Here is a 25,335-nt window from a genome sequence, read left to right on the forward strand (position 1 = left end):
ATCCTGCGATTTGTAGTATGTTGTGCCACCAGAGCTCTCTGACAAAGAAGGTTAAATGTCTCACAAAACTACAATACCCAGATATTGTTGTTGTTGTTATTTTCTTATATCCCGCCTTTCTCCCAATATACGGACTCAAGGTGGTGATTTTCCATAGCATTAATCTATAGTATATCTTTCTACAATGTAGATGGACACCTCCATTACATATTTGTTGAGGATGCTTTGACTGGGAGTTCCTGCATGGCAGAATGGGGTTGGACTGGATGGTCATTCTTGGGGTCTCTTCCAACTCTATGATTCCATGATTCTGTAGCACTCTGAGCCTACTGTGATTTTAATAGTTTTTAAATGTATAAAGGTATAAACTCTTATAATGTAAGCCATGCACTGATGGACTATTGCACTATAATTTTTTATTGATTGATTTTATACCCTGCCTTTCTCCCAAAATAGGATTCTCTTAAAGGGGTTTGTTTAATATAAAAAGAAAGGAACGTATAATGGCTTGGAATTAAAAATTATGATAGATAGATAGATAGATAGATAGGTCTTGGAATTAAAAGAGGGGTGTGTGTGTGTGTGTCTCAAAATTAAAAATCCCTCTTGGAAGTGGGAATGAAATGTGTGGATGCAGCCTGGGTTCGTAGCTCAAATTGGAATACAGTGTCTCTGAGCATGAACAGAGTGTCTCTGAGCATGAACAGAGTGGCTGCCGCTCATTGCTCGAGCAGCTGCACTTTGCTTTATCGAGCTGAATTTATCTGATGTAAACACCTTCAGAGGAAGGACTCAGTTTGCATCTGCACTGAAAAAATAATCCAGTTTGATGCCACTTTAACTGCCCTTGGCTCCATGTTGTGAAATGCTGGGATTTGTAGTTTGTTGTGGCACCTGACAGATGACTCAACTACAGTTCCCAAGATTCCATTGCACGAAGCCATAACGGAAGTTAAAGTGGTGCCATCGAGGTGTCGAGGGTAAACGCTCGACCCTCTTTTTGTGTCTTGGGGGGGGGGGGCTCTTAGCCTCTCAAAATGGTGGCACTTAGTCTTGACCCCCCCCCTTCCCAAAATCCTGGCTACGTCCTTGTACAAAATGTAGGAAAAGAAAGTTGAGAACTTCTAATTATAGTTAATCTATTTCTATCTAGGACCAGAATCTAATTTTATACTTCCACTCAATTTTACTGTTTCTGATAGAATTAGCAATTCTTCTTCACTCCTGCACTGTAAAAATCTATTCTGGAACACTGTCAACCCTCTGGATCAGGGTCTGAGTATAACAAAGGGCTACAGCAGGAAGAAAAGGGAAAGGAAGTCCTTGTTCCAATGGCATTAGATACCAAAGTCCACCACTGCATCTTGTAGATCTTATCTTATATGTAGATAAAAATAGACTGGCATCCTGCTAGTGACATAATGCAAGTGTAAGCCCAGTTTATACTTTCATACATATTTGTTTTTTTGGTTGTTGTGGAGACTGGACCTCCCCCCCCCCCTTTAACCCCCTATAAGCCCCCATGGCCCCCAATCCCGGGGGGAGAGCTGAGGGGATCAAAGAAACATCTGGCACAGTCTGATGACATCATAAACTGAGACTTCAGAAGGACCTTGATGAAAGGTGTCCTCAATCTGTGTCTGGCTAACCTCAGGCGCTTATCCAATCCTCCTCCTCCCACAGCAACAAAATGGTTGTGTTGTCATGGTGTAATGACGATTCCTGGTGGGTAGTGCCAGGGGAGCCACAGTGGATTTTTGCATGTGGAATTCCTACCTTACGCTTGGTCACATGGACTCTTGTGATAAAGAAAGTGTTTACATTTGTACCTCAGGAAGTGAAAACTATGAAGCAGTATTTACACATTATTTAGGTAAAATTTATTTATTATTTATTTATTTATTAACAGAGTTAATAAGTCTACACAACTGAAATAATCTCTTTACAAATTTTGCACCATTACTTAAATAATTTAAGTTGGACGGAAAGTATGAGTGATTTTTTTAATGCTCTCTAAATGAAACATTATTCTTTAAGACAGAAGAAAAACCTTTGTAAACAAAAACTGTGTACCTATAAGCATAATATGATCCAAATATTTTGAGTATAGAAACACTAATGCATATATAGGTTTTCTAGTTTTTTTCATTTGCACAACATCAATCAACACTAATTAAATATTCATTTGTGCATGTGGATATTCCCCTTTTACTGGAATAAATGAGGATCATGGTCTTCATGGTAGCACAAATTTACAGAGACTGTGTAATTAAGAGAGAATAATTTTAAATCAGTTAAATTCAATATGTTGATTTTGAACCCCCTTAATCTTGAAATAGGATTAATAAAGGTCAATTTATGTTAAACTTCACCCACACATGTAATAAGGGCCAATCTTACAAAGTGCCTTAGCAGGCCATTTGAACTGGTATGAGAGGTAGGGGATGCTTACCTCTTCCCCCATTGTTTCTCAGTGACACTTATGCCTGAATACTTTTGTGATCAACAAGTTTCAATCTTTACAAGTCTAAAGCAATTGCACTAATGAGAGTGGTTGGGTGTTTTCTCCTCACTATAGCCAAGGGTAGCTTCCTTCCTCTCTCTGATGCAAAGTGGAGATTTGTTGCATGTGGCTAAAGCATAATGTGCAGTTTGCCCCAGTGAAGCTCGTTTTCATCTGCCATGGTAATTCACTGTTATTTTATTTACCTACTTTAAAAACAAACAAGTGGAGAAATGCTAATCTATCATGTTTTCTTTACAAGAACCTTGAAAGCAAGGAGTTTAGGTTTAAACGTAAACGTTATCCACTGTACATTCATCAGTCCATTGATGCTTTTAAAAAGGTGTATGTTTTAAACACGTAAAGCTTGCAAAAAGAAGTGGCATTATTAAGTTCAGTCAACTTCTACAAATGTAAGAGACAGAAACTAGGAGACTGGACAACATCCCATCTAAAAACACTAGTTTATTCCCAAATCTGTTTTCCAAAAACTGGCCTCTAGAAAATAAATTGATTCAGTAGTAAAGTTACAAATTGGCTTATTCCAAACACAGCAATTGCTGCTTACACAGTTTGACATTTATATTCTACTTAAAATAAGCCTGTAAAGGGTGAGCATCAGTTTGCTTAGCATTGTGTTGAATGTTGGACTAGGGCTCTTGGAGACCTTGGGCAAATCACATGCTCTCAGCCTCAGAGGAAGGCAAGAGCAAACCCTCTGTGAACAAATCATGCCAAGAAAACCCCATTATAGGGTTGCCTTATGGTTGCCACAAGTCAGAAATTATTTGAAAACATATAGCAATTAGTTTGTGCACAGAGATCAAAAAGAATTCATATATTGTGCTTAATTTTAGTTTCAGTGGATTGCAGGGGACAGCTATTGCAATGTTCTTATTTTTAGCTTGATCAAAACAAAGTATGCCTCAAGGTTTTCATTTTTATTTATTTCTTTCTTTCTTTTAACAAAGAAATAAATACTTGCTTTCCTTTCTAGGAATGACCACTGTGAAACAACAGCTCATCCTCAATATTTATCATAAAAAGGCTTTAACATCATTTCACTTACTGAGGTTCTGACAGCTGCTTCACTGTTATGTTTTATCCCTCCTCCTTTACAATCAGATTTCTTCTTCCTCACCATAATTTATTTAGCATTTATTTATTTATGGTATTTATTTATAATTAACTCTGTACAGAGCTGTAACTGTGATTAACCCTCATCCAGGTAGATGGGGCATTTTATGACATAGTTCACATAGTACTAAGCCTGCAAGTTAGCCCTTTTATGACATTGTTACCTGAGTAGTTGTAAATACTGTAATGGCCCCAAGTTTCAGTCTCCTCCCATGTCCAATTTTCTTAACAGACAAAAACAAATATTTTAAACAAATTAAAATGGTATTATGTACAATACTTGCCCCCTCCCCCCCAAAAACACTTTCCCTTTTCTGGAAGAATTGGGAAAAACTGATTACCCAATATTTTCTTTAGGATAAGTGAAAAAAGTATTTCTTTGGAAATACTTGAAAAAGACCATTTATATACTGCCCACAGAGCATTTCTGAAAGCAGTGTGAAAGTATGCAGTTTCCAGAAGCAATCAACCCTAGTCTTTATTTTTGATAGCAAAGGGCAAGATTTGCTAACTTTGTATTAGTTCACTAGAAGTACAATTTCAAAAGGGGGTAGGGAGGAATAGAGGTCAACTTCCAGATCACGCAGGAGATCCACAACAAGACAGTGATTCAGACATACCTCCAGAGCAGGAAAAGGGGACTATGGCACTTCACCTATTGTTAAACTACAACTCCCATCAGCCCTAACTAGCATACCAACATCTGCCAAGCCACAATTCCTTATACTTACACTTAAGAGCCCCCATTCTCTCTTTCTGCATCATGTGTGTGTACAAACACATACACCCTCACACATGCATACCACAATATGAAAACTACTTTCTATATGGATGACAATTAAGGGATAAAGATCCTTTCAACTATCCCTGAGATCAGGCCAGGAGTCTCAGGTCTGAAAGAGACCCAAGACACTTTGTGGTATACAGTATGTCTAAATTTTACTTTGGATAAAATTATTTTCTCCGAACCTGTATGATTTCATCATTATCATTACATCCACTAATAAAAACTTTTGATTTCACAGTGCAAGTTATAGTATTATAGAGTGAGTCTGCATCATCTGAATTTCTGAAATCTGAAATATTCCAAAAACCAAAACTTTTTTTTCCATAAGTGGCTATTAGCTATTGTTAGCTATAAATCCCTCCACAGATTATAGCAGATGGTGGTGGTGTATAAAATCAATCTGCTATTGAAACATATTAGCCATCTCTCCATAGCACTGCGGTTCTGATGTAAGCTGGTGTGGCCTGTAGATGTTTTAAAGCAAACAAACATGTTTTCTCATAGTATGACACTAACATGCTCTTCACAAAAGAGTATTAAATGTTGAATTTTACTTGAAGAAGTTATTACATTTTGTGTTTCTTGGAACAGGGACTTCCCTAGTTGTCGTTCTGTTATATGTTTTACAAATAAAATTAATGTAGAGTTACAGCTCAATAAAGGCCCTTTACTGCAATATAGAAAATAAAATACACAATCAGGAGAGTTTTCCTTAAGGAGAAGGATATACAGCCCTGTTGTTTCAATAAGCAGAACATTTATTGGATTATCTGAATACAGATACACAGCTATAAAAATCAATGAAGGAATTTTACTGGGCACTGGCTCTTTAAGTGATAACAACAGCTGAACATTTCAGTATGTGAATAATTTACAAGATAATTAAATATTAACCAGATTTTTTAAAACCTAAAAACAAAAAAGAAAAGCCACAGCTTGCTATAAGAACAGAAGCCTGAAAATTCAACATTATCTGGCAATACAATCCAGTGTGCGATGAAAATGCTTCTGCTTATAGTAGAAGATAAAGACGATTACAGTAGTTCATCTTTATCTATGGTTTCAATTTCTGTAGTATCAATCAACTGCACTCAGCCACAGTCCGAGAATATAATGTAGCCCCCCCCCACCTATAGTTTTGCTCTCCACAGTTTCAGTAACCTGTGGTCTATCATGGTCTGAAAACATTACATATATAGGGGTCAGTGCTATTAGCAGTTTCAGACATCCATGGGAGGTCTTGGAATTTATTCCCCACAGATAAGGTGGGGCTACTCTAATCTGAAAATGCTCTCTAGCTCAAGAAGGTGGATACACAAACTAAGGAACACAATGAGAATCTAGTAATTATTGTGATCATGTCCAGTATAGAAGTATAATTTTAGTCTTTCTAAAACTTTAGTCTTGAGGAAAACCTCCTCTGAAGCCACTATTTACTTTATGGAAAATCCTGCTGCTGATGTAGGATTCCCCATCCCCCACCCCCAAAAAGCAAATGCTAGCTTCAGAAAAGAGATTTCAAATTTGTCCTCTACACTTACTTCATTCTTGAAAATTATGAGCCCTACCTCAAATTACACTATAGCCATTTTTCAAAACCTGCATGTTTTGTTAAACACAAAGATGCATTTAATGTACGGATATGGCCAATAGATGTTTTTGACCTAAATAACTCTCCTTTTATTATAATGGCTTCAGCAAGGCATCTACCAAAATTTAGCTTTGTATGGTATCTGCCAGTCAATTCCAGTTTGAAAGTTGTAACTACCAACAACCAACCCTGGCACTATGTCACCTCACAGGCTGTTATGTTACTCTCTTCTGTAAGGATCTATTGGCCAGATGTAACCCATCTGCTCTGAGGTCAAATTTGTCTCATCCTACCAAAACAAAAACAAACACAGCTGTTGTCAAACAGTATTAATAAACATCCAATGTTGGATCCAGTGCTGGTACAACATTTACACATCTCCCAGAGAAACAGGACACTGTACATTTTCCACACTTGCACAAGGAAATGTGCCAGATCTCCTTGCCCGGTTATGGGTCTGAAATTGGGTGCAGAGGCCTGGTGGCACAGCAAACAAGTGAGATACTGGTCAAACAGTTACACTCTCATCTACAAATTGCCACCTGTGGAATTGCCCACTATGCCAGCTGGAGGCGTCCTCCCTCTCTACCTGGATCCTGCCTAGGTATGTGGGTGGGAGGGAGTGTTCCAATGGTGTCAAACTGGATCTCAGCCATAGAAAAACTCAATGTTGTGAAGAAATAAACATACATACCCAACATGGCTACAGTCTCGATATGGCAGCACTGAAAATATGCTGCAGAAAGATCTTCTTCCACTAATAAGGACTATTCTACAAAACAAAATAAAGGACATGATATAGGGAAGAAATCTATCAGTTGAATTAAATTCAAAGTCATAATTTTGATTGGCCAAAATTCCACCCACTTTCCTTCCACTGTCGTGTTTTCTACTGTTCTGCTCTAGACTATGGATTTTTTAAAATGTCAAAATTTGTCTGTACCTCTGTATAAACCACACTATGTGGTTCTATCTGACAGTAAGCTAAGGCACTAAAGTACCCTAAATACCTTGAAGACACAAGATCTTATCTTGGAAGCACTGGGATGGGAAACTGCCAGGGGATATCAGAGGCTGTAGGCTAAATTTCAGAGGAAGGCACATGTGTGTGCATGCACACACCCACATCAAATACTAAGAACCTGCAGACTATAGAAGCTGCTGAACACCTGCTCTCCAACCATGTGGTCAGTGCTTTGAAAGAGCATAGTGTTTATCATATCTCTAGTAGATGGAAAGGAGAAAAGTGAGAACTCTGGAGTTGGGCCAATGCAGCGTCCCAACTGTTTTGGACACTGTACCATCTTTATAAGCAAAGTGACAACAAGGAAAAACTTTGTAGCCTATACAAAATGGAAATTAATCTTGTACATTCAGTATCTTTGACACTGAACTAAGCAAGTTGGTAACCCTACTCTTTACATTTAGGCACAACCAGTTAGTGTCAGACACAACCAATGCAGAACAGAGGTTATTAACATGATTATTTAGCCTGTCAGTGTCCCAATGTATTTAATAAAGTTGGTACAGGAGGGAAGAAGGGAAAAGACAACATTAAAACTGTATGACTATGATCATTTTATTCCACATTTTATTTTGTCTACTGACATAAAGACCCAGAAAGGAAACAGTTATTTTCTGTCTCTTTCATTATTTTTAAAGATCTTTGACAAGGCAGCCCAAGGGAAATTACTGATGGGCCAGACAGATGATTTTCTTCTTCTTTTGGCTGAGCACTGTGCCAGCGGTGGTTGAGAAATAAATGGGTCCTCTAAGCCAGAGTTCATAAATGCAACAATAATTGGTGCCTGCTGAGCAGATGACAATGCAACCACTTATACACTAACGGAATCTAACATCAAACAGATGACTTCACTCTATTGTGCTTTCACACAAAAATTACACTAACTACAATACGGAGCAGTAATTAAGTTTACAAGAGCATCTGACATGCCATTCTTTTTGGTGCATGCAGTCTAACTTTGGTGCATGCTAAGATGAGATGTGCAAGGCTTCGAACTGGAACTGCAAGTGGAGCTGGGAGCAAGATGCCTTCTTTAGATATTAACCTACTAGGAATGCCCTTTTAGTGCAGCCAGTAATGCTTAGGAACCCAACGTCAAGAAGCATTTAGACTAAAATATCCAGACTTTTGTTTAGAATTATAAATCATAATTAACACATACTTCTAACATTGGAGAACTGCCTCTTCCTACTCTAAGAGAAGGAGTTGGGTGGGGGGGAAGCATAGCATCAGATTGCAGAAACTGAGCAGCCATTTCACTTTAATTTTTTTTTTAAATCTATTTATTCATGAGGAAATTAGAAGCTTCATTTAAACTGGAAAAAAACCAAGTCTTTAATTAGCTTGTAGTTATTACCAGAAGGCTAATACCCAAAGGTATTTCAAGACATTTTCAGTCACATTAATGAGGAAGAGGCATAGAAGAAAGCTCCCAGCCATTGCTAGAGAAAAGGACCATTGCTCAGTAGTAGAAAACTTGTTTTGAATTTAGGTGGTCCCGCCTCCAGTCTCCAGTTAACAAGGTAAGGTAGGGAATGATGCAGAAGGTCTCATTGTTTGATATTCTAGAAAGCTCCTTCCAGTCAGAACAGGCACTGCTGGGCTAGACAGGAAAATGGTCTGCCCTAGTTTAAGACTTTCTATGGTGCAATATTGTACAGTGTGCTTTAGTCTTCGTCTAAAACAATGTCTCCTCGCCAAAAAATTGGCTCAGTCTCTATCACTGGCTCTCTCTCCTGATTCTCCTGAGCAGAATTAGTCTAGCAAAGCAACCTTAACGTGGCCATTCACAACTATTGCAGGCTTCTGGGGGGTGCAATTGGCCATTTTTACACACACATGCACACACAGGTGTAAGGGGGTGTCAAGAGGGGCCCTGGGGCCTCAACAGACCACATGCAACCTGTGGAACAGACATTACTCATTCTTGCTACAGCCTGTATAGATCTCTTCCTTTATGTGACCTGATTTTTTTGCTTGTCAGGGATATGCTCAACATTTGTCCAGGGTCATGTCCTGCAGTTCCAGTTTCCTTTCTGTACTTTTCATACCCAAAGTACCTAAAGTAGCTTCTAGCAGGTACTGCTATTTTTCATCCATCTAAACTCTACACTGGATACGCAAACCAAGGCTGGCTATTTATTTATATCCCACCTTTTCCCAATAATGGGACTCAAAGCAGCTAATAACATATTCAAAGCAACACAAATTAAAAACAATACAAAATCATTAATAGAAGTATAAATCAGACACTTTTAAAAACAATTAAGCTATTTATAATGGTAAAATGGTAAACATTAAAATGTATTAAAAGATTACAGTTGACCCTCCTTATCCCCAGATTTTTTTATCCATCAATTCAAGAATCCACGGTTTGAAAATATTCAAAAAAATATTTAAATTCCAAATAGCAAACCTTGATTTTGTATTTTAGATAAGGGACATCATTTTACTATGCCACTGTATTTAATGGGACTTGAACATCCACAAATTTTGTTATCCATGGGGAGTGCTGGAAACAAACCCCAGCGGATAACAAGGACTCACTGTATATACAAACATTAAAAACTGCACCACACAGCAGTAAAAGCTCAACCCTAATCAGTTTGTAAAAGCCTGACAGCACAAAAGTATTTTCACCTGTCTAGGGCAGCAAAGACAGGGACATCCTGGCCTCTCTTGGGAGGGAGTTCCAAAGTCTGAGAGCAGCCCTGAGAAGGACCTCTCCCTTGTTCCCACCAAACAAGCTTGAGAAGGTGGTAGAAGAGAGAGAGAGAGAGAATGGTCTCTTCAGACAATCTTTGAGTTCTAATGGGCTCATAAAGGAGCTATGGTACTTCACATTATCTACTGTAGCTGAGTTCCCTTGGGCATTATCTGGTGTTTCTTTGTCTACTTATAACATGTTTCTCATCCTCATTTCTGCCCCGTTTAGCATAGTAAGGGAGAAGTAAAGTAGCACATGTATCAGACAGGGATGTAGCCAGGATTTTGGGAAAGGGGGGGGGGGGTTCCAGACTAAGTGCCACCATTATAATGAGGCTTGGGTGCAGCAGCACAGCATCACACACCATTCACTGCATCTAACAGGGAGGGGGGGATGGCTACATCCCTGTATCAGAGTGTTGCTAGAAAGGAAAATGCCCATTACTTGCTACTTCTGTAAGCATCTTTTGCCAAGCCACATGTGACAGGCTGCCAAAAATAGGTAAGATCAACTATGCACACAAGGACTGATTTCCAACCTGTGTATTTGAATGAAGAAAGCTGTTAAGATTCTATGGATGAAATCTGAAGGGTTGAAGAGTGCAGATAACTATTTTTGATGCAGGACCAAATGCAGATGCACATACACTCATTCCTCCACATTTGTGGCTTTGACTTTTGCTGATGTGATTATTCATGGATTTTATTACTATGTTCTCTCTAGGAATATCCAGTTCCTCCAGCGCAACTCTATGGTCAACTTTAATCAAAAGTCAAACTGAAGGACCTAGAAATTCCTAGAGAGAACACTGCACTAGGCATTTGTAGCTCCTCCAACACATTTCTATGGTCAATGTCTGGCAAAATTTGATCCCAATGTTGCACTGAAGGACCTAGAGATTCCCAAGAGAGGTGTTATCTCAGGTAAAAACATAGTGTTTTTGTTATTTGTGGTTTTTTCACATTCATGGGGATCCTGTGTCCCTAATCCCAGCGAATGTGGAGGGACAAGTGTACTTTCAACAGAACCTCTCCTCATCTTTCTTATACATAAGTCCCATTGAGTTGGATCAGACCAAATGCCTGTCAAGAACTACATCCTGTTCTTGAAATGGCAAAACAGATGCCCATGGGAAGCCCACAAGCAGGATACATCCACAAGAATATTGTCTGAGAAGCACATGGCCTTCAGTACTAGAAACAAACAAACAAACAAAAACCCCATAGCTTTCATATACAGCTACCACTAGCAAAGTTTGGAAAGTTAATTTATTTTTGGGTGGTTTGCCTGTTCATTTAATTAAAAAAGGGATGGTGCTCCCTTTGATCTTTGTTGCCAGGGTATCTTGAAGTCTAATATGTTGTCAGTTACAATTTGATCCATAGGATCATACTAAACAAACTGTATTGGGGAATCCAATTACAAGACAACACTTTTTATGGGAGAAATTGATTTGACTGTGGGATTTATATTTTGGATCAACTGACTGGTCCTGACCAAGAATTTTTGCCATTTTCCATATTGCAGCCTACTTATCAGTTTCCCACACATATAAAGTGGCAATATTTACAGTTCCAAACTTTTTGGTTGTCTATATATGGACCATCAGCTCTCAGCACCTGAGCCAACCTGTTGAAAATGTTAATCATATCCTCAGAGATATTGAAACCAAGAAGTCTAGTTTATAACATTTGTTGGAAAGCATTAAATCTGATGTTAACAAAGTTAGAGTTGACTGGAACAAAAATCAGATTGTCTGTATCTCTTTAGAGTTAACATAACATTATATTCCTCTGAGATGGGATTTAACTGAAAGTCAATGCTATTGGCTCCTGCTTGCTTTTGCTCTTGCAAAAAGATTTATACTCCAAGGTCAGAAAGATAAACATTCAGCATCTATCATTCAAGAGTCAGAAGAACTTAACAGCTTTAGCTACTGCATAAAAAGTTCAACTTGAAAAAAAATGTATTTTTGGAAATGCGGCCAGCTCAAATAAATGTACATTTTATGTGCTTCCACTTCCCTTTTGCTTTCTTTTGTTCTCCTATTCTTCTCCTTTTCTTTGTACTCATACTTTTAAAATGCCATACATATATACAAATTTATAAAAACGCTCAAGATGCACAACAGAGCATGGGGCAGCAGCACAAGAACCAAGACTCAGAACTTCAACCATGTAATTTTCCTACAGAGGCCACATCCCAAGTATAAAAGTAACTAAAAGTTAGTAATACCAGCAAAATAGTAATTTTATCCCTCATCAAGATACAGCCATAATGTAATATAGCTCTATCTTTGCTACTGTTGAAAGGAATGAATTGCACATAGTGAGTTATCTGCAACCAGTTATTTTTGAGCTTTGATAACCAGCAGGCATTGACAGACTTACATGAAGCTCATTTTCTTATGACAAATACACTGGTATTACATGTTTTTCTCAACATAAGGAACAGCATCCCTGTTAGGAACCTCCACCACCTGTAAATTTTACATGCTCATATAGGCATGTTTAATGCCACATGGCAAGTAGCTTCATCCCATTCTTCTTCAGTGAAGTTGCTTGTTGTTTCAGAGGGAAATGGTTTGTACATTGGGTGTACAAACAGCTGTGTGATGGAGAATTTGCTACAACACCATGGATCTAATGGCAGGAATTTTTTTCATGTCTCTAACATCTAGCCCAGCTTTCAGACTTCAGAATACAAAAGAGATTCATCAGATATGCCATTTTTTCCTTGCTCTCTCTCATATATATATGCATAAAAATCCAATTTCTAATGCAAAAGGGAGTCACTGACTCCCACAAAAACTCACTTCCCCACTGATATTTTTCTTATACTGCCTCTCTACCCTTAGTCAAGAGATATTTGCCAGTAAAATACCTTCCACTCCGTGTATCATTCTGTCGCATGTTCTTGATGAAATGAACCTTCTTAAAGTTCTTTGGTCTGGGTGAGCCTGACAGAGTCCGGCATCTGAAAAAGAACAAATGTTCAAACAATTATGTTCTGTACAGGGTTCGCTGAAATACCTCAACACAAAAGCAGGAAGGAAAGACCAGACAAATTATTTAAGTTAACACTCTCCATTTAGGAATCTTCAGAAACAAGAACAATAATAATGTCTAAAAACAAAAAGACTTCAGAGAAGGCTCAAGTTCCTTGTTCATAGCAGACTGTTGGAATATGGAAAGAGAATTTTTCTTAAAATGTTTGGCCTTTCCTCCCCCGCTTTAAAGTTGTGACAAAGAGATGGCAAGTGTGCTAAAGAAATGTTATAGTATCTGCATTCCTTAGCTTCCACAGAGGCAAGAGGAAGGAAGACCAAAGGCACCTAACAGAGGGAGACTGAGGATAAGGCAGCAATGAATTGACAGGCAACACTTTGTGAAGAAAGTGAAGAAACTGATGTAAAGATTTTAGGACCCGAAGTAATGGATTCAAACTACAGGAAAAGAAATTCCACCTCAACACTAGGAAGAACTTCCTGGCAGTAAAACCTATTCAACAGTGGAACACACTCCCTTGAAGAGTGGTGGAGTCTCCTTCTTTTAAAACAGAGGTGGATGGACATCTGTCATGGGTGTTTTGATTGTGTATTTCTGCATTTCAGGGAGTTGGACTTGATGGCCCTTGTGGTTTCTTACAAATTTATGATTCTATGATTCTGTGAGCAGATGAGTTGGGAGGAGTAGGCTTGACAGAGAAAGAAACTTGATTTTTTTAAAAAAAAAAGAAAACTGTTTTTACGTTAGTCAAACCCCTATTCCTCTATTGAGGGTTTTGTGTCAGGGAAAAGGTAAACATCGTAATATGAAAGGTATTATTTGGTCCTCTTCCATATGTGTTATATCAGATAACTGACCATAAATTATACAACTATATAACAATTGTACCACTTTCATGGAGCTCTTAATCTCCAGCTACATCTTCCTTCCTTCCTTCTTTCTTTCCATCACTCTCCCATTTAACACCTTCCTATTCCTACCAGCAGCTATGTTGGGTTCCAATTAAAGGAAACCCCACTGTGAACAGAACGCCACTGGAAAGATGGCCCCAAGTAAAGAATCTGAAATATTAAACATTATTTATTTCTTTTGGCAATTATAGCTGCATTTAAATAATTTAGAAGGCATTTCATAATGTTCTCATGAATGCTCTTTTAGGGAGACTGCTGCTAATCCTTTAGGAGACAGGGAAAGACAGACCACTTTTGTTTAATTTAACAAGCTGATAATCAGAGTAATCCTGAGCCAGTGATGATTATGTAGCAGGAGGCTCACTATTTCTCAAGCTATACCATCTCATCATGGGCAGGGCATAAGTTCATTTACAGCGCTTCATAAAAAATAAAGGTTAATAAGGAAGGGTGGTAATGCTGCCTGTTTTCTCATTTTTTTTCTCGCCAGCCAGCAGTTCATTTAAAACAAACAAACAAACAAACAAACAAACAATAATGTGCCTCCCACTGAAACTAGTAGGAGAGAAATTAGTTATGTCAGTTTCATGCTAGTATTCAGCTAATACACCAACTGCACCCCTTCCTAGAACTGGAAGACCTAAAGATAGTAGTGCACACACTGGTAATCTCAAGGCTGGACTTTTGCAATGTGCTCTACACTGGGCTACCTTTGTACCAAGTTTGGAAACTTTAATTAATTCAAAACACAGCAGCCAGATTGATCGCTGGTATATCTAGGAGTGATCACAGCACACCAATATTAAAATCACTCCATTTGTTGCCAGTTAGTTTTTGGGCAAAGCACAAAGTGTTGGTTATACTTTTAAAGACCTACATGGTTTGGATGTAGGTCACCTATGGGATCATCTTGCACAATGTGCCCCGTACACTCAGGTCCCCTGGGAGACATTCATTTCAACTGGCCAGGACTAGACTGACAACTGTCACCCAGAGGACATGTTCATCGGTCACCCATAGACTGTGGAATGACCGGCCTGGAGAGATTTGACAGCTAAATATGCTGTCTGAATTTAAACCAGTATTAAAGATTTCTCTCTTCCGGCAGGCCTACCTGGCAGATTTTAAACAATTACTTTAAAATTATGATATTTCAGTTTTATGTTGGATGGTTTTAATGTGCCCTGTGTTTATGTATTTTAACATAATGTGTTTGAATGGTCTTATGTGGTTTAATCTATGTTGTATCCCACTGTGAGCCTTGGAGAGAGACAGGTAAGAAATAAATCATTATAGCAACAGTATTTACATTTCTGTACTGCTTCACATTGAATTCAGGAATCCCTAAGTGGTTTACAATCTGTAAACCAATCTGCCCCCAACTAGCTGGGTACTCATTTTACTGACCTATGAAAGGATGAAAGGCTGAGTCAACATTTTTATCTTTTTAATTGGATTTTATTCTTTTAATATGTAACTTGTCTTAATATTGTAATAATTTAATTATATTTTAATGTACTATTTTTGAATGCTTTTAGTTATACTGTTTTTTTTAATGTTGTGAGCCACCCTGAGTCCCAGTTTTAGGAAAAGGGCAAGATATAAATATAATAATAATAATAATAATAATAATAGGAGCCCTGGGACCAAACTCATTGTTGTAGTAGTAGTTGATGTTAGAATTAATGGCTGCCACCCAAGGGCATGTGGAGCATGCAAGGGACTTTACATCCAAAAGATCCCATACTGCAACCAGAACAAATCATTCTAGCCCTGATCACCTACTGCTATGCCTGAAGAGCTTGCTGTAGCCTTATAGCAATGCGGGAATGGGGAGGGGGTATTGATTCTGTATTTTCCCCCCAGACTCAATGTGGAACCTTTGAGGTAGAGTAGCACTTCAACCCCATTGTTCCTTTCATCAGCCAGTCTTTTTCTATAGGATCGCTCCAATCTATAGAGTTCTGTATCTAATCGTAAGTAAAATACACACTATGAGCTGTTTTATAATGCTAGGGTTTTTAAATCCTCAACTCTATAGATATAAATCCACTTACTGTAAGGTCATAGCTTCCCTAGTCCTGTGTTACAGTGTGCATTCTGGCTATATTAAGAATCTTTCAGTATGCTTCAGAAAAGTAAGAAAAAAGGTAACATTTAAGTTAGCTTAAAATGTACTGAGGGATGCAAAACTGCAACAGGAAGAAACTGTCTGGTTCCTCTTTAATTGAACATATAGCTAAACAACAGCACATAATAGCACAGCCAAGTTAATAAGTAGTAAACACAACAGGGAAGGGAAACAACAACAACAACAACAACAACAACAACAACAACAAAATAGATAAAGTATCATCTGTCTTTTTAGGCAACTCAATTGTAGTACAAGATAGTTCAGTGTGGATCTAAATATTTCTTGACAATTATTCAGCCAGTACTTGGAAAGAGATCTGCTCTTTGTATTACTTTTGCACAAGATCCAGTAAACTGTTGAATTCTAATTTCCTGGTCCCTGCTTCAAATGAAAAGATAGCAGGGGAGTAGGAAGGTGAAGAAAGGTGTGGAACAAGATACAAGTATTCATTTGTAAAATCATGTACAATTTTTTTAAAGGAAGAAAATAATATTTGTTATTATTTGTAAAAGACAAACTAGCAGCAATACAATCATGGCCATTATTTTTTTGCTCACCATCCAAGTTACATATAGCTAAAGGATTGTTATCTTCAAGTATCACAGATTTAGTACTTTCTGTACGTTTGAATTACAAAGAATGTACTGTATTTGGCAAAGCACTGGAAATTCATCACAACACTGATCTTTACTTTCATAAACCACTGTTCTATATGATATAAAGAACACTTGAATCTGCAAGAACCTTCCAATTTCTTTTCTTATATTCTAAAGTGTAGTTGGTGGTAATGGTGCTTCCTGGTGCTGGCACATCATCTCTGGAATACCCTCCATCATTGTGAGACTTGCCTGGCACTGACTTTGCTACCTTTTTGTGGCTAGGTGAACCCCATGCTTTCTAAATATGGGCCTTTAACAGGCCTTGGCTTTATGAGGTTTTAACATCTCTCGTCTTCATATTCTACTGTTTTAGTGGTTTTAATATTGATTATTGCTTGTCTCAATAGACTGTATGTATGTATGTATGTATTTATAACAGCACTCTGGGAGTCCTTCAAGACTGAAGAGTGTGGTATTGTGTCTATGTGTCTTTAAGTTGCCTGAAGATCCTATGAATTCCACAGGATTTTCTTAGACAAGGAATATTCAGATGGTTTTGCCAATTCCTTTTGTTACAATATAGCCAACAGCACAATATGTTGGTGGTCTCCCATCCAAAATACTAAGCCTGGATGACCCTGCTTAGCTTCCAAGATCAGTCATGATCTGGCACCTTTAGATTATTTAGGCATTAGTTATAAAAAAGGTAAAAGTATTCCCCATTGATAAGATTGTCAAGTCGTGTCCGGCCATAGGGGGCAGTGCTCATCTCCGTTACTAAGCCAAAGAGCCAGTGTTGTCAGAAACTACTCTGTGATCATGTGGCCAGCATGACTGCACAAACACTGTTTACCTTCCCACCGAAGTGGTACCTATTTATCTACTTGCATTTGCATGCTTTCGAACTGCTAGGTTGGCAAAAGCTGGGATTAGTGATGGGAGCTCACCCCATCATGCAGCACTCAGGCCTTGAACTGTCAACCTGCTGATCTTGCAATCAACAGAGTCAGCGTCTTAACCACTTGAGCCACAAAACAAACAAACAAACAAACATATAGTATGTGTCCAGTTGGTCATGCCAGATTGTCTAACATGCAACGCCATACCAACAGACACTACCTACCTACAGCTTTTCATTCCATTCAGACTGGTTAAGTATAATCTCTTAATGATGATCCCACTGTCTTGGATCTAAATACAGATCTTCACACATTTTTATTTATTTATTATTTATTTATGGTATTTATACCCCACTCTTCAGCCCTAAATGCTATCAGAGCAGCTTACAATTATTATTTTTAATTACATGGTTCCCTGCTTACAATCTAAAAAGACACGACACAAAAGGAGAAAGGAATGGTGGTGGGAAAGCGGATGAGGCCCGGTGGTTATCCTCTCCCTCTGAGGCCTGGACCAAGGCAGATGGACTGGAGGGAGGGCTCTTCTTCTTGGGTTAATTTTGTGCCGTTCCCTCCATGTGTTAACTATACTGATAGAAAGATGGTGTATTCAGCACTATGTTCCTCCTGTTTGTGTTCTCAGAGGTCTGAGTACCTTCCTCTGTACAAGGAAATTGGGCATGATCCTGCACCAACTGCTGTCTACAGCGAGTACCCTCTAATCCATCTCACAAGTTGTACAAGCCTCCCATTAACATCAGTATTTTTAACATTTTCATCTTTTTAACTATATTTTATTCTTTTAACATGTAACTTGTTTTAATATTGTCATAATTTAATTCTATTTTAAAGTACAACTTTTGTATGCTTTTAATTGTACTGTGTTTTTTATAATGTTGTGAGCTGCTCTAAGTCCCAGTTGTGGGGAAAAAGTGAGATATAAATAACAACAACAGCAACAACAACAACCATCATGGAATATGTGTTAGAAAAGATTGGGTTCTATGCAGTAACATCATCCAAAGAACCTGATTCTGTAATTGCTCAAGACAAATGCTGACTTCAGTTAATACAAATTATTATTGGATCCCTCTTGTCCAGATGTATTAGTGGCAGAATCAGACACTGTGTGTAATTCAGAAAAATGATGCAGGCATTATTTATAGCTACCTCCGTAAGGGAGCATTTTCCTCAATGTCTTCCAAAGTCTCCAGTGAAGACCTCTGGGAAATCAGCCGCCGTCTGTGAAAAAAAAAAGTTAAATTAAATTAAATTCTGCTTAATTTAAACAGAAGAAAACAGAGAGTTCCAATAAACAAAACATTGGGTTCTGGAGGGTTTACACTTTCTCTCAAGGATCAGCTGTAGGGATGCTCCTGGATCTATCATGATCACTTGAAACACAGATGACCTCACTTTGTAGGAAAGCTTTTAATCAAGCTAAAATGTGATACCAGTCACAACCCTCTCTATACAGAGATAGCTTGGTGAAAGTTATTAGTGACTTGATAATCTCCTGTTTGAATTTCTGCAATGTGTTATTTGTGAAGGTATTACTAAAAATAGACCAGACATGTCAGGTTTGGAAATTTCAGGGACAGCTACCTTGCTAGTTGCAATTGGTGGATATGATCTTGTGATACTGGTTGCACTGTTATCTGGCTCATTTTCAGGGCCAGATCAAAGTATTGGTGTTGATCTTTAAAGCCCTTAATAACTTGAAGCCAGAGAATCCAAATCAGGGGTGAGAATCATTGGCCTTCCAGACATTGCTACTCTCCAAAGCACAACCCAGTATAGCCAATGGGATGATGGGGGCCCATCCAATTCCCACTACTGAGCTAAAGGATCACCTTTGCAGGCCTTCCTCTGTACCTGCTAAATGAATTTAGGTAGATGGCTACAAGAGAGAGGGCCTTCTAAGTTGTGGTATCCAGCTTAGGGAATGCCTTCCCCAAGACAGCTCACCAGGCACCACCCTGGTTATATGTTAGGCTCTAGATTAAATTATTTCACTTCTCTTAGGCATTTTGGATATTTAGTATTTTTTAACTGATGATTTAAATACTTACTGCATTTTTTATTGTATGAATAATCCTGATAACCTTTTGTTATACGGCAACATCTAGAGCTTGTAAACCAATCAATAAATGGCATGCATCTTCCTATCTGCAGGGGCTTAGAGTAGTGAATTTTCCCTTCCTTTTTTTTGGGCAAACCACCACAGCCCACCCACTCCGAATACTACACAGAAACTTGGGAAACCCTTTCCTAATGGGGAATATGGGGACTAGCCTGGCTAGGCAAGGGGTCCAGAGGAAGAAGACTGCAGCACACAGCTCAGTGATTATTCTGGGTCACACCAGGAGCTGACAGAACCTTGGCCAGGCAACTGAAGAAGGTGCAGGGTGGAGTATTATCCTATTAAGAGCTGCTACTCTAGAAAAAGTGTGCAGTCCACAGAGGCTTTAAGGAGGCTGACAAAGCCTGATCTTTCAGTGGCTCTACTCCTGCTGGATGCTGACTGCAATTCTTCAAGGACCAATGCTGCCTTCTTCAGTCCTAAGCTCATGAGGGACAGGAGAAGCTGCAGGGATATGACCCTCAAGAGTCAGATATTGATGGAAGGGTTTTACCCTCAAGTCTGCAAAGTATACAAGAGAGTACTGAAGATTTCCCTTTAAGGGGGGTGACCTATGTCAGGTCTGAATCAGAGATGTTACTGGGAGAATGTAGAGCCTGTGTGCAAGGGGACATAGTAGAAAGCTGCAGGAAAAGCAGGGACTTCCCTCCTGCCAGCAGACTGGCACACATTTCACCCAGAATAACGTTTGCTATCTTGGGTGGCCTTACATTGCTTTAAACCATTAAGAACTAAGTTATATAAAACAAATCTTATCTATAGTTCTGCAAACAAGTACTTCAGTCAGAAGAGCAAGAGGTTGACTACAGCCCTGCCAATCCTCACCCCACTATGCTCTTTGAAAGAGTCAACACTTGCTGTTTGTAGCAGCTTAGCAGTCCTTCCAATCTGTTTACCCACAGGGTTTTTTTTAAATAAAAGAAGAGTACCATGAATAGTAAGAGTACACTACCTGAATATTAATAGTTTCTGAAGACAATTGGTCCTTTCACTCCACACATTATAGCACTATGATGCCAATTCAACTGCAATGACAACATCCTACAGGATCATGGGGATTGTAGTGTAGTTTGTACCCCTTCCTAAACTTCATATCCCAGGATTCCATAGAAAGAACCATGGCTTTTAAAGTGGAATTATTGAGCTGTAATTGCTTAGTGTGAAAGGGCCCAGAGACCCACTGGTTATAACCATACATAATCCAAGTTTCTTCATAAAGCACCACCAAACCTGAAACTAAACAAGGTTGTTCTGCTTGAAGTCCTCTATTCCTTATGGTTCTCCCCTCTTCAGATATTTCATGCTGTTTCTACTACGGAGGTTCGCAAATACCAAAGAAATATTCTCCATGACAGCAATCTATAATAGCAAGAACTCTCAGCCCTTGGACCAATTACCAGGCCCCTTGCAGGCTGCCATATGGCTCAACAGTCATTAGGACTCATCTCCAGCACACTTTTTCTTTCTTCTGCTCTCCATGTTTCCCTGCCTTTCTGAGCTATGAAGAAAAATTACAGAGAAAGAAACAGGAAAGAAAATGGAAATCGCCATGAATAGGATCACAATAGCACAAATAGAAAAAGTGACACTGCTTGGAATGTACCATATTAATAATAAATAATAAATAAAATTTTTATTTATATGCCGCCCTTCCTCCGCTATTACCCAATGATGCCTCACTAGTCCTAGATTCTTGCATAGATTTTGAATTATTAATAGTCCAAAAACAATAGTCAGTAAAACTGATTATGACACCCACACCCACACACACCCACACACACCATGAAATCAATTGGTGAAGTGGTGGTGACAAAGCGGTAACAATAACAACAATAATGCAAACAATATATCTAGTATTATTTTAGAAGCTGCTTGCATTCAGATGTGAAATACTCAGATCAACCAGGAATAAGCTCTGTATTTGCATGCTTCCTCCTCTTCCTTGTCCTTGAATGCTCAGTCCAACAGATCACAGCCCCCATTAAATGATCCCGGCCTTGCATTTCTGGAGAGTTTGGAGGGTACATTCCAACCAGTTCTCCAGTCTGATTAATTCCCATTTTATGTCTCAGGATAACATAATCCTGGCTTAATAAACTAGCATACTGTATGTACAAGTGGGCTGTAGCATTCAGCCCTTTCCTACAGCGTTGCTTCTCCTTTCATGTGAGTGGGAAAACAAAGCAGAATTCAACACTTAAAGTGTTGCTTTATGATAAAACTGCAAACTGTTTTAAGTGCTGAAACCTGCCTTTTTCTCCTGTTTCAAGCAAGGGAGAGGGGAAGCATAAGCCAATGTTCTGCATAATCCATAGGCTTCTTGTGCATATTCTGGTTTATTAAAACAGAACTTCTTGTTTCCTGTCACATGTAAGTAGTTCTGGCATCCTTATATACGCAAACCAAACAGACAGTATTTGTTTGAGAAGAGAAGCGGGACCACACAAGCACAGAGCTCATTCCTGACACAACAAACCATGACTTGGCCTTCCCAAATCAGGGACTGGATTTCTACAACGCAACCATTATGAAATTGGAATTATACTCCGTTGTTTCTCTCCTGTTTACATATAACAGTTTTTGTTGCAATTGGAACTTATATGGCTGTAGTTGTTCAACAAATGCTCAAAAAGTCATGAAAAGGATTTTTGAAGAGTTAACAAGAAAACTACGCAGTGATTATCCCCAATATCCCATACTTAAAACAGAGCCTATGTGAGTGTGAGCTTTGCACATACCATTTTGTGTCCTTCCTCTCCCTGGCATGTGTCAAGCCCCAGGAGAGGCTCAAATGTTGTTGCTTACTGGTGGGGAAAGGAGGGAGGGGGATGCTGGTTCAGACCACAGGGAAAGAGCTGGTCTCAACTTGATCAGGGGGACAAGAAATGAGGGTGCCTTGTCAAATGAAGTGCAGCCACCTTTCCTTTCCCTAAGAGAGTACAGCAGCTGGATCTTCATGGTCTGAATTGCCTTTCCCCCTCCCTCTCCTTTCCTCTATAAGGCACAGCCACCACCCTTTCCAGGGCTTGACATGGCAGGTTTTTGGACTGAGCACAAAAGAATAATCCACTGCACGTTGCTCAAAAAGGAATTTGGATGTTTATCACACTAGACAGTTGTTTTGGGTCATTCCACTTGAAAACCACATCTCCTTCACACCATCACTGCATTTGTCCTTCAAATGTTTGTTCCCATGTTTGCTTTCTGGCACTTGAAATATGACAACAAATGCCAGTTACACCACCCTTTTTGCTCCTCCCTCTGTTTCATGATTGTTTAAAGGAAGCCAAATTGAACAATTATATAATGGTATTAAAAGAAGTTACCCCACTCCCCGCCCAGTTCAGTAAAACACACCATGTCCTTTACAGCTATTATATTTACCCTCTATCTACTCTTGTAAATTTTATTATATATCATGTTATGTTATGTGTGTTTATATTTTTCCAATATAGTTTTGAATGTACTGTATTCTTTTTTAAAATATTGGAGAAACTATTTTCTGAAAACCAGAAAGATAAACGTTCTCTACTTTTGAAGGAAGCAAATTTCAGTAATCCAATTAACAATTCAACACAAATATTTGTAATCTAAGCAATAAATTTCATGTCATACTTGTGGAGTCACAGCTTTAAAGGCATCATGAAACACAAAGCAAAGAAAGGTTGCATGTTATAACTGCTGGAAGTTTACCCCATGGGGAGTCTCCAATGTGACTGAAATACATAAAGGGCAAAATAAATTGCTCCTTGGTAATATTGAAGAATCAGGATGTTGCCAAAGCTAATTTAATTATTTGCAAGAGAGACCTTGTTAACTATGCAACAGTTGTTTAACTATGGTCCTAGGAGGAAACATGAGCACAAGCACACTTTGTTCTTTTTTAAATTGCTATGCCAAATTTTACAACTACTGATGAATGTTTATTTTAAAGAGGACTGACTTATTTTAAATAAAATCTATCTAATCCCTTTCCAACTTCCTTGCAGTTTCCAACAATTCTTACATCTTCCTGTCAAAGCATCTGCTATGCCAAATAACAGTAATAAATTGTAAAAGCTGCTGTATGAAGAACCATGGTTCAGCTGAAATTTTAGGTGAAATATTAGCTGCAACATAAACAGCAAAATGTTGTGCCAATTGGCCAATATTTCAGCAAAAATTCTTTCATTCAATGAACTGATGAGTGGTAAACCTACATCTATGTAAATCCAATTAATACAATGGGTCTATTCTATCTGGGATTGGCAACTGAATTTAAGACTACAATCCTGCTCCCCATTTTTCCCTCACAATAGTATTTTTGAGAGACAGTAGTAGAAACCAAATGTCATTAGTTTAGCAGAAATGGAAGTAAGATGATTACTGGAGTAAAAGGTGAGCTGGAACAGGCGTTTGGCCCAAGTTCTGGATAAGACAACAGTAAGTATCCAAGACTGCCTTAGCAGATTGCAGAACTGGGCCAAAACTAAGAAAATGAATTTCAACTATGACAATTTTATCACAGATTCTACCTTCAGACATACAAATATAGGAAAGGTCATATAAAAGGGGAAGTACAGAAGGTAAACATCAATCATGAATTAGAATCAGTGGAGGTGGAAATAATGCAAATCTAGGGCGTCAGTCACATGTTGTATTTAGAGTGACTATGCAAATAATCTCACTCACATGTTTCAAGTTTGTTATTCACACTATGGTATCGCATCTATGCACATCTCTGCAAGTTCAGTTGCTCACATGTTTCAGCACTCAATTAAAGATGGAGTCTATCATACGAATGTATGTGAACCACATTCAAGACATGCAGAGTTTTATTCCAGTTTATCCCAGATCTATTCACATTGGTTATTCACACAGTTGATAATTCAATTTTTTTCGAAAAACTTGGGGGGGGGGGGGTGGATGGCCAAATACCAAAGCACATGAGAACAGTTTGTATCAAGGCAAAGTCCACTAGGGTGTTAGGCAACTATACAATTTAGCAATACAGAAAGTAGAATAACTGCTTTCTGTATTGAATAATCAGTTAAGAGTTAAAGGTGTAATAATGTAAATAGGTATGTGAACAGAAAAGTGCCAGTGCTGTGATGGCCAATTTAACAAAGACACTGAAATCCACACAGGTAGATAACTTTTCTGCCTTTTCTCCTCAATAAGGAACACTGAAAGGAGTGGTTTAGATAAGCAGTAATTCAAACATATTAGTCTCCTCACCCTCTGAGTACATGTCCTGTCCAGCAAAGTTATTTAGGATGAGAAGCATCTCATCTTGGGAGAAAAGTAGGATATAAACTCAATAAATAAATATTGCACTCCACATTAATCTACACAGGCCTTCCAATTTAAAGGGTTGTACATAAAATACTAAATAAATTATTATATATAAATTATTTCCTTGTAATACCATTAATCTATAAAGGATTTGAATTCTTCATAGCAAATCTGAATTATCTGGAGAATTACACTATTAGTTCACATATTATTATTAGTATTATTAACCTTTATTTATAAAGCGCTGTAAATTTACACAGCGCTGTACATACAATCTTTTAGTCAGACGGTTCCCTGCCCTCAGGCTTACAATCTAAAAGATAGTAAACATAGTGTATTGTTTAATAACACAGTTACTATTCGCACTTCAATTTACAATGCTGGTTGGATAAGATGCTAAGTGTGGTCTTTTCAGTGTGACAATACATGATGAGAGGCATTCAGTACATTCCTGTTAGCTTTTTCCCAACAGAAAACAAGCTACCACTGAGGATCAAATACACTGCAGAAATATTTTCTCCAGTACAAGATCTACTCTGCCATATAATAAAAATTCTAATCATTTATAAGTACTTTTCTAATTAAAAAACAAGCAATGTTCTTTGCACATAGTGTCCA

The 25,335-nt window shown here is 38.3% G+C and overlaps 1 protein-coding gene across 2 annotated transcripts in view; it reads right to left on the reverse strand.

Annotated features, from left to right (window-relative positions):
• LOC121917426 (CDK5 and ABL1 enzyme substrate 1-like) overlaps positions 1-19,389 on the reverse strand; it is a 37,375-nt gene extending 17,986 nt beyond the window's left edge. The window contains exons 1-3 of one of the 2 annotated variants that reach the window (XM_042443378.1): positions 18,471-19,388; positions 12,633-12,725; positions 6,713-6,790 (exon numbers count right to left, since the gene is read on the reverse strand). In XM_042443378.1, the coding sequence (XP_042299312.1) occupies positions 6,713-6,790; positions 12,633-12,661 (107 nt within the window). In that variant the 5' untranslated portion in view covers positions 12,662-12,725; positions 18,471-19,388. Of the gene's footprint in view, positions 1-6,712; positions 6,791-12,632; positions 12,726-18,470 lie in introns of both variants that reach the window. The other variant, XM_042443379.1, reaches the window with a different exon arrangement.
• Between the last annotated feature and the right edge of the window lie 5,946 nt (positions 19,390-25,335).

This window comes from Sceloporus undulatus, unplaced genomic scaffold (genome assembly GCF_019175285.1).
Source record: "Sceloporus undulatus isolate JIND9_A2432 ecotype Alabama unplaced genomic scaffold, SceUnd_v1.1 scaffold_17, whole genome shotgun sequence".
NCBI lineage: Eukaryota > Metazoa > Chordata > Lepidosauria > Squamata > Phrynosomatidae > Sceloporus > Sceloporus undulatus.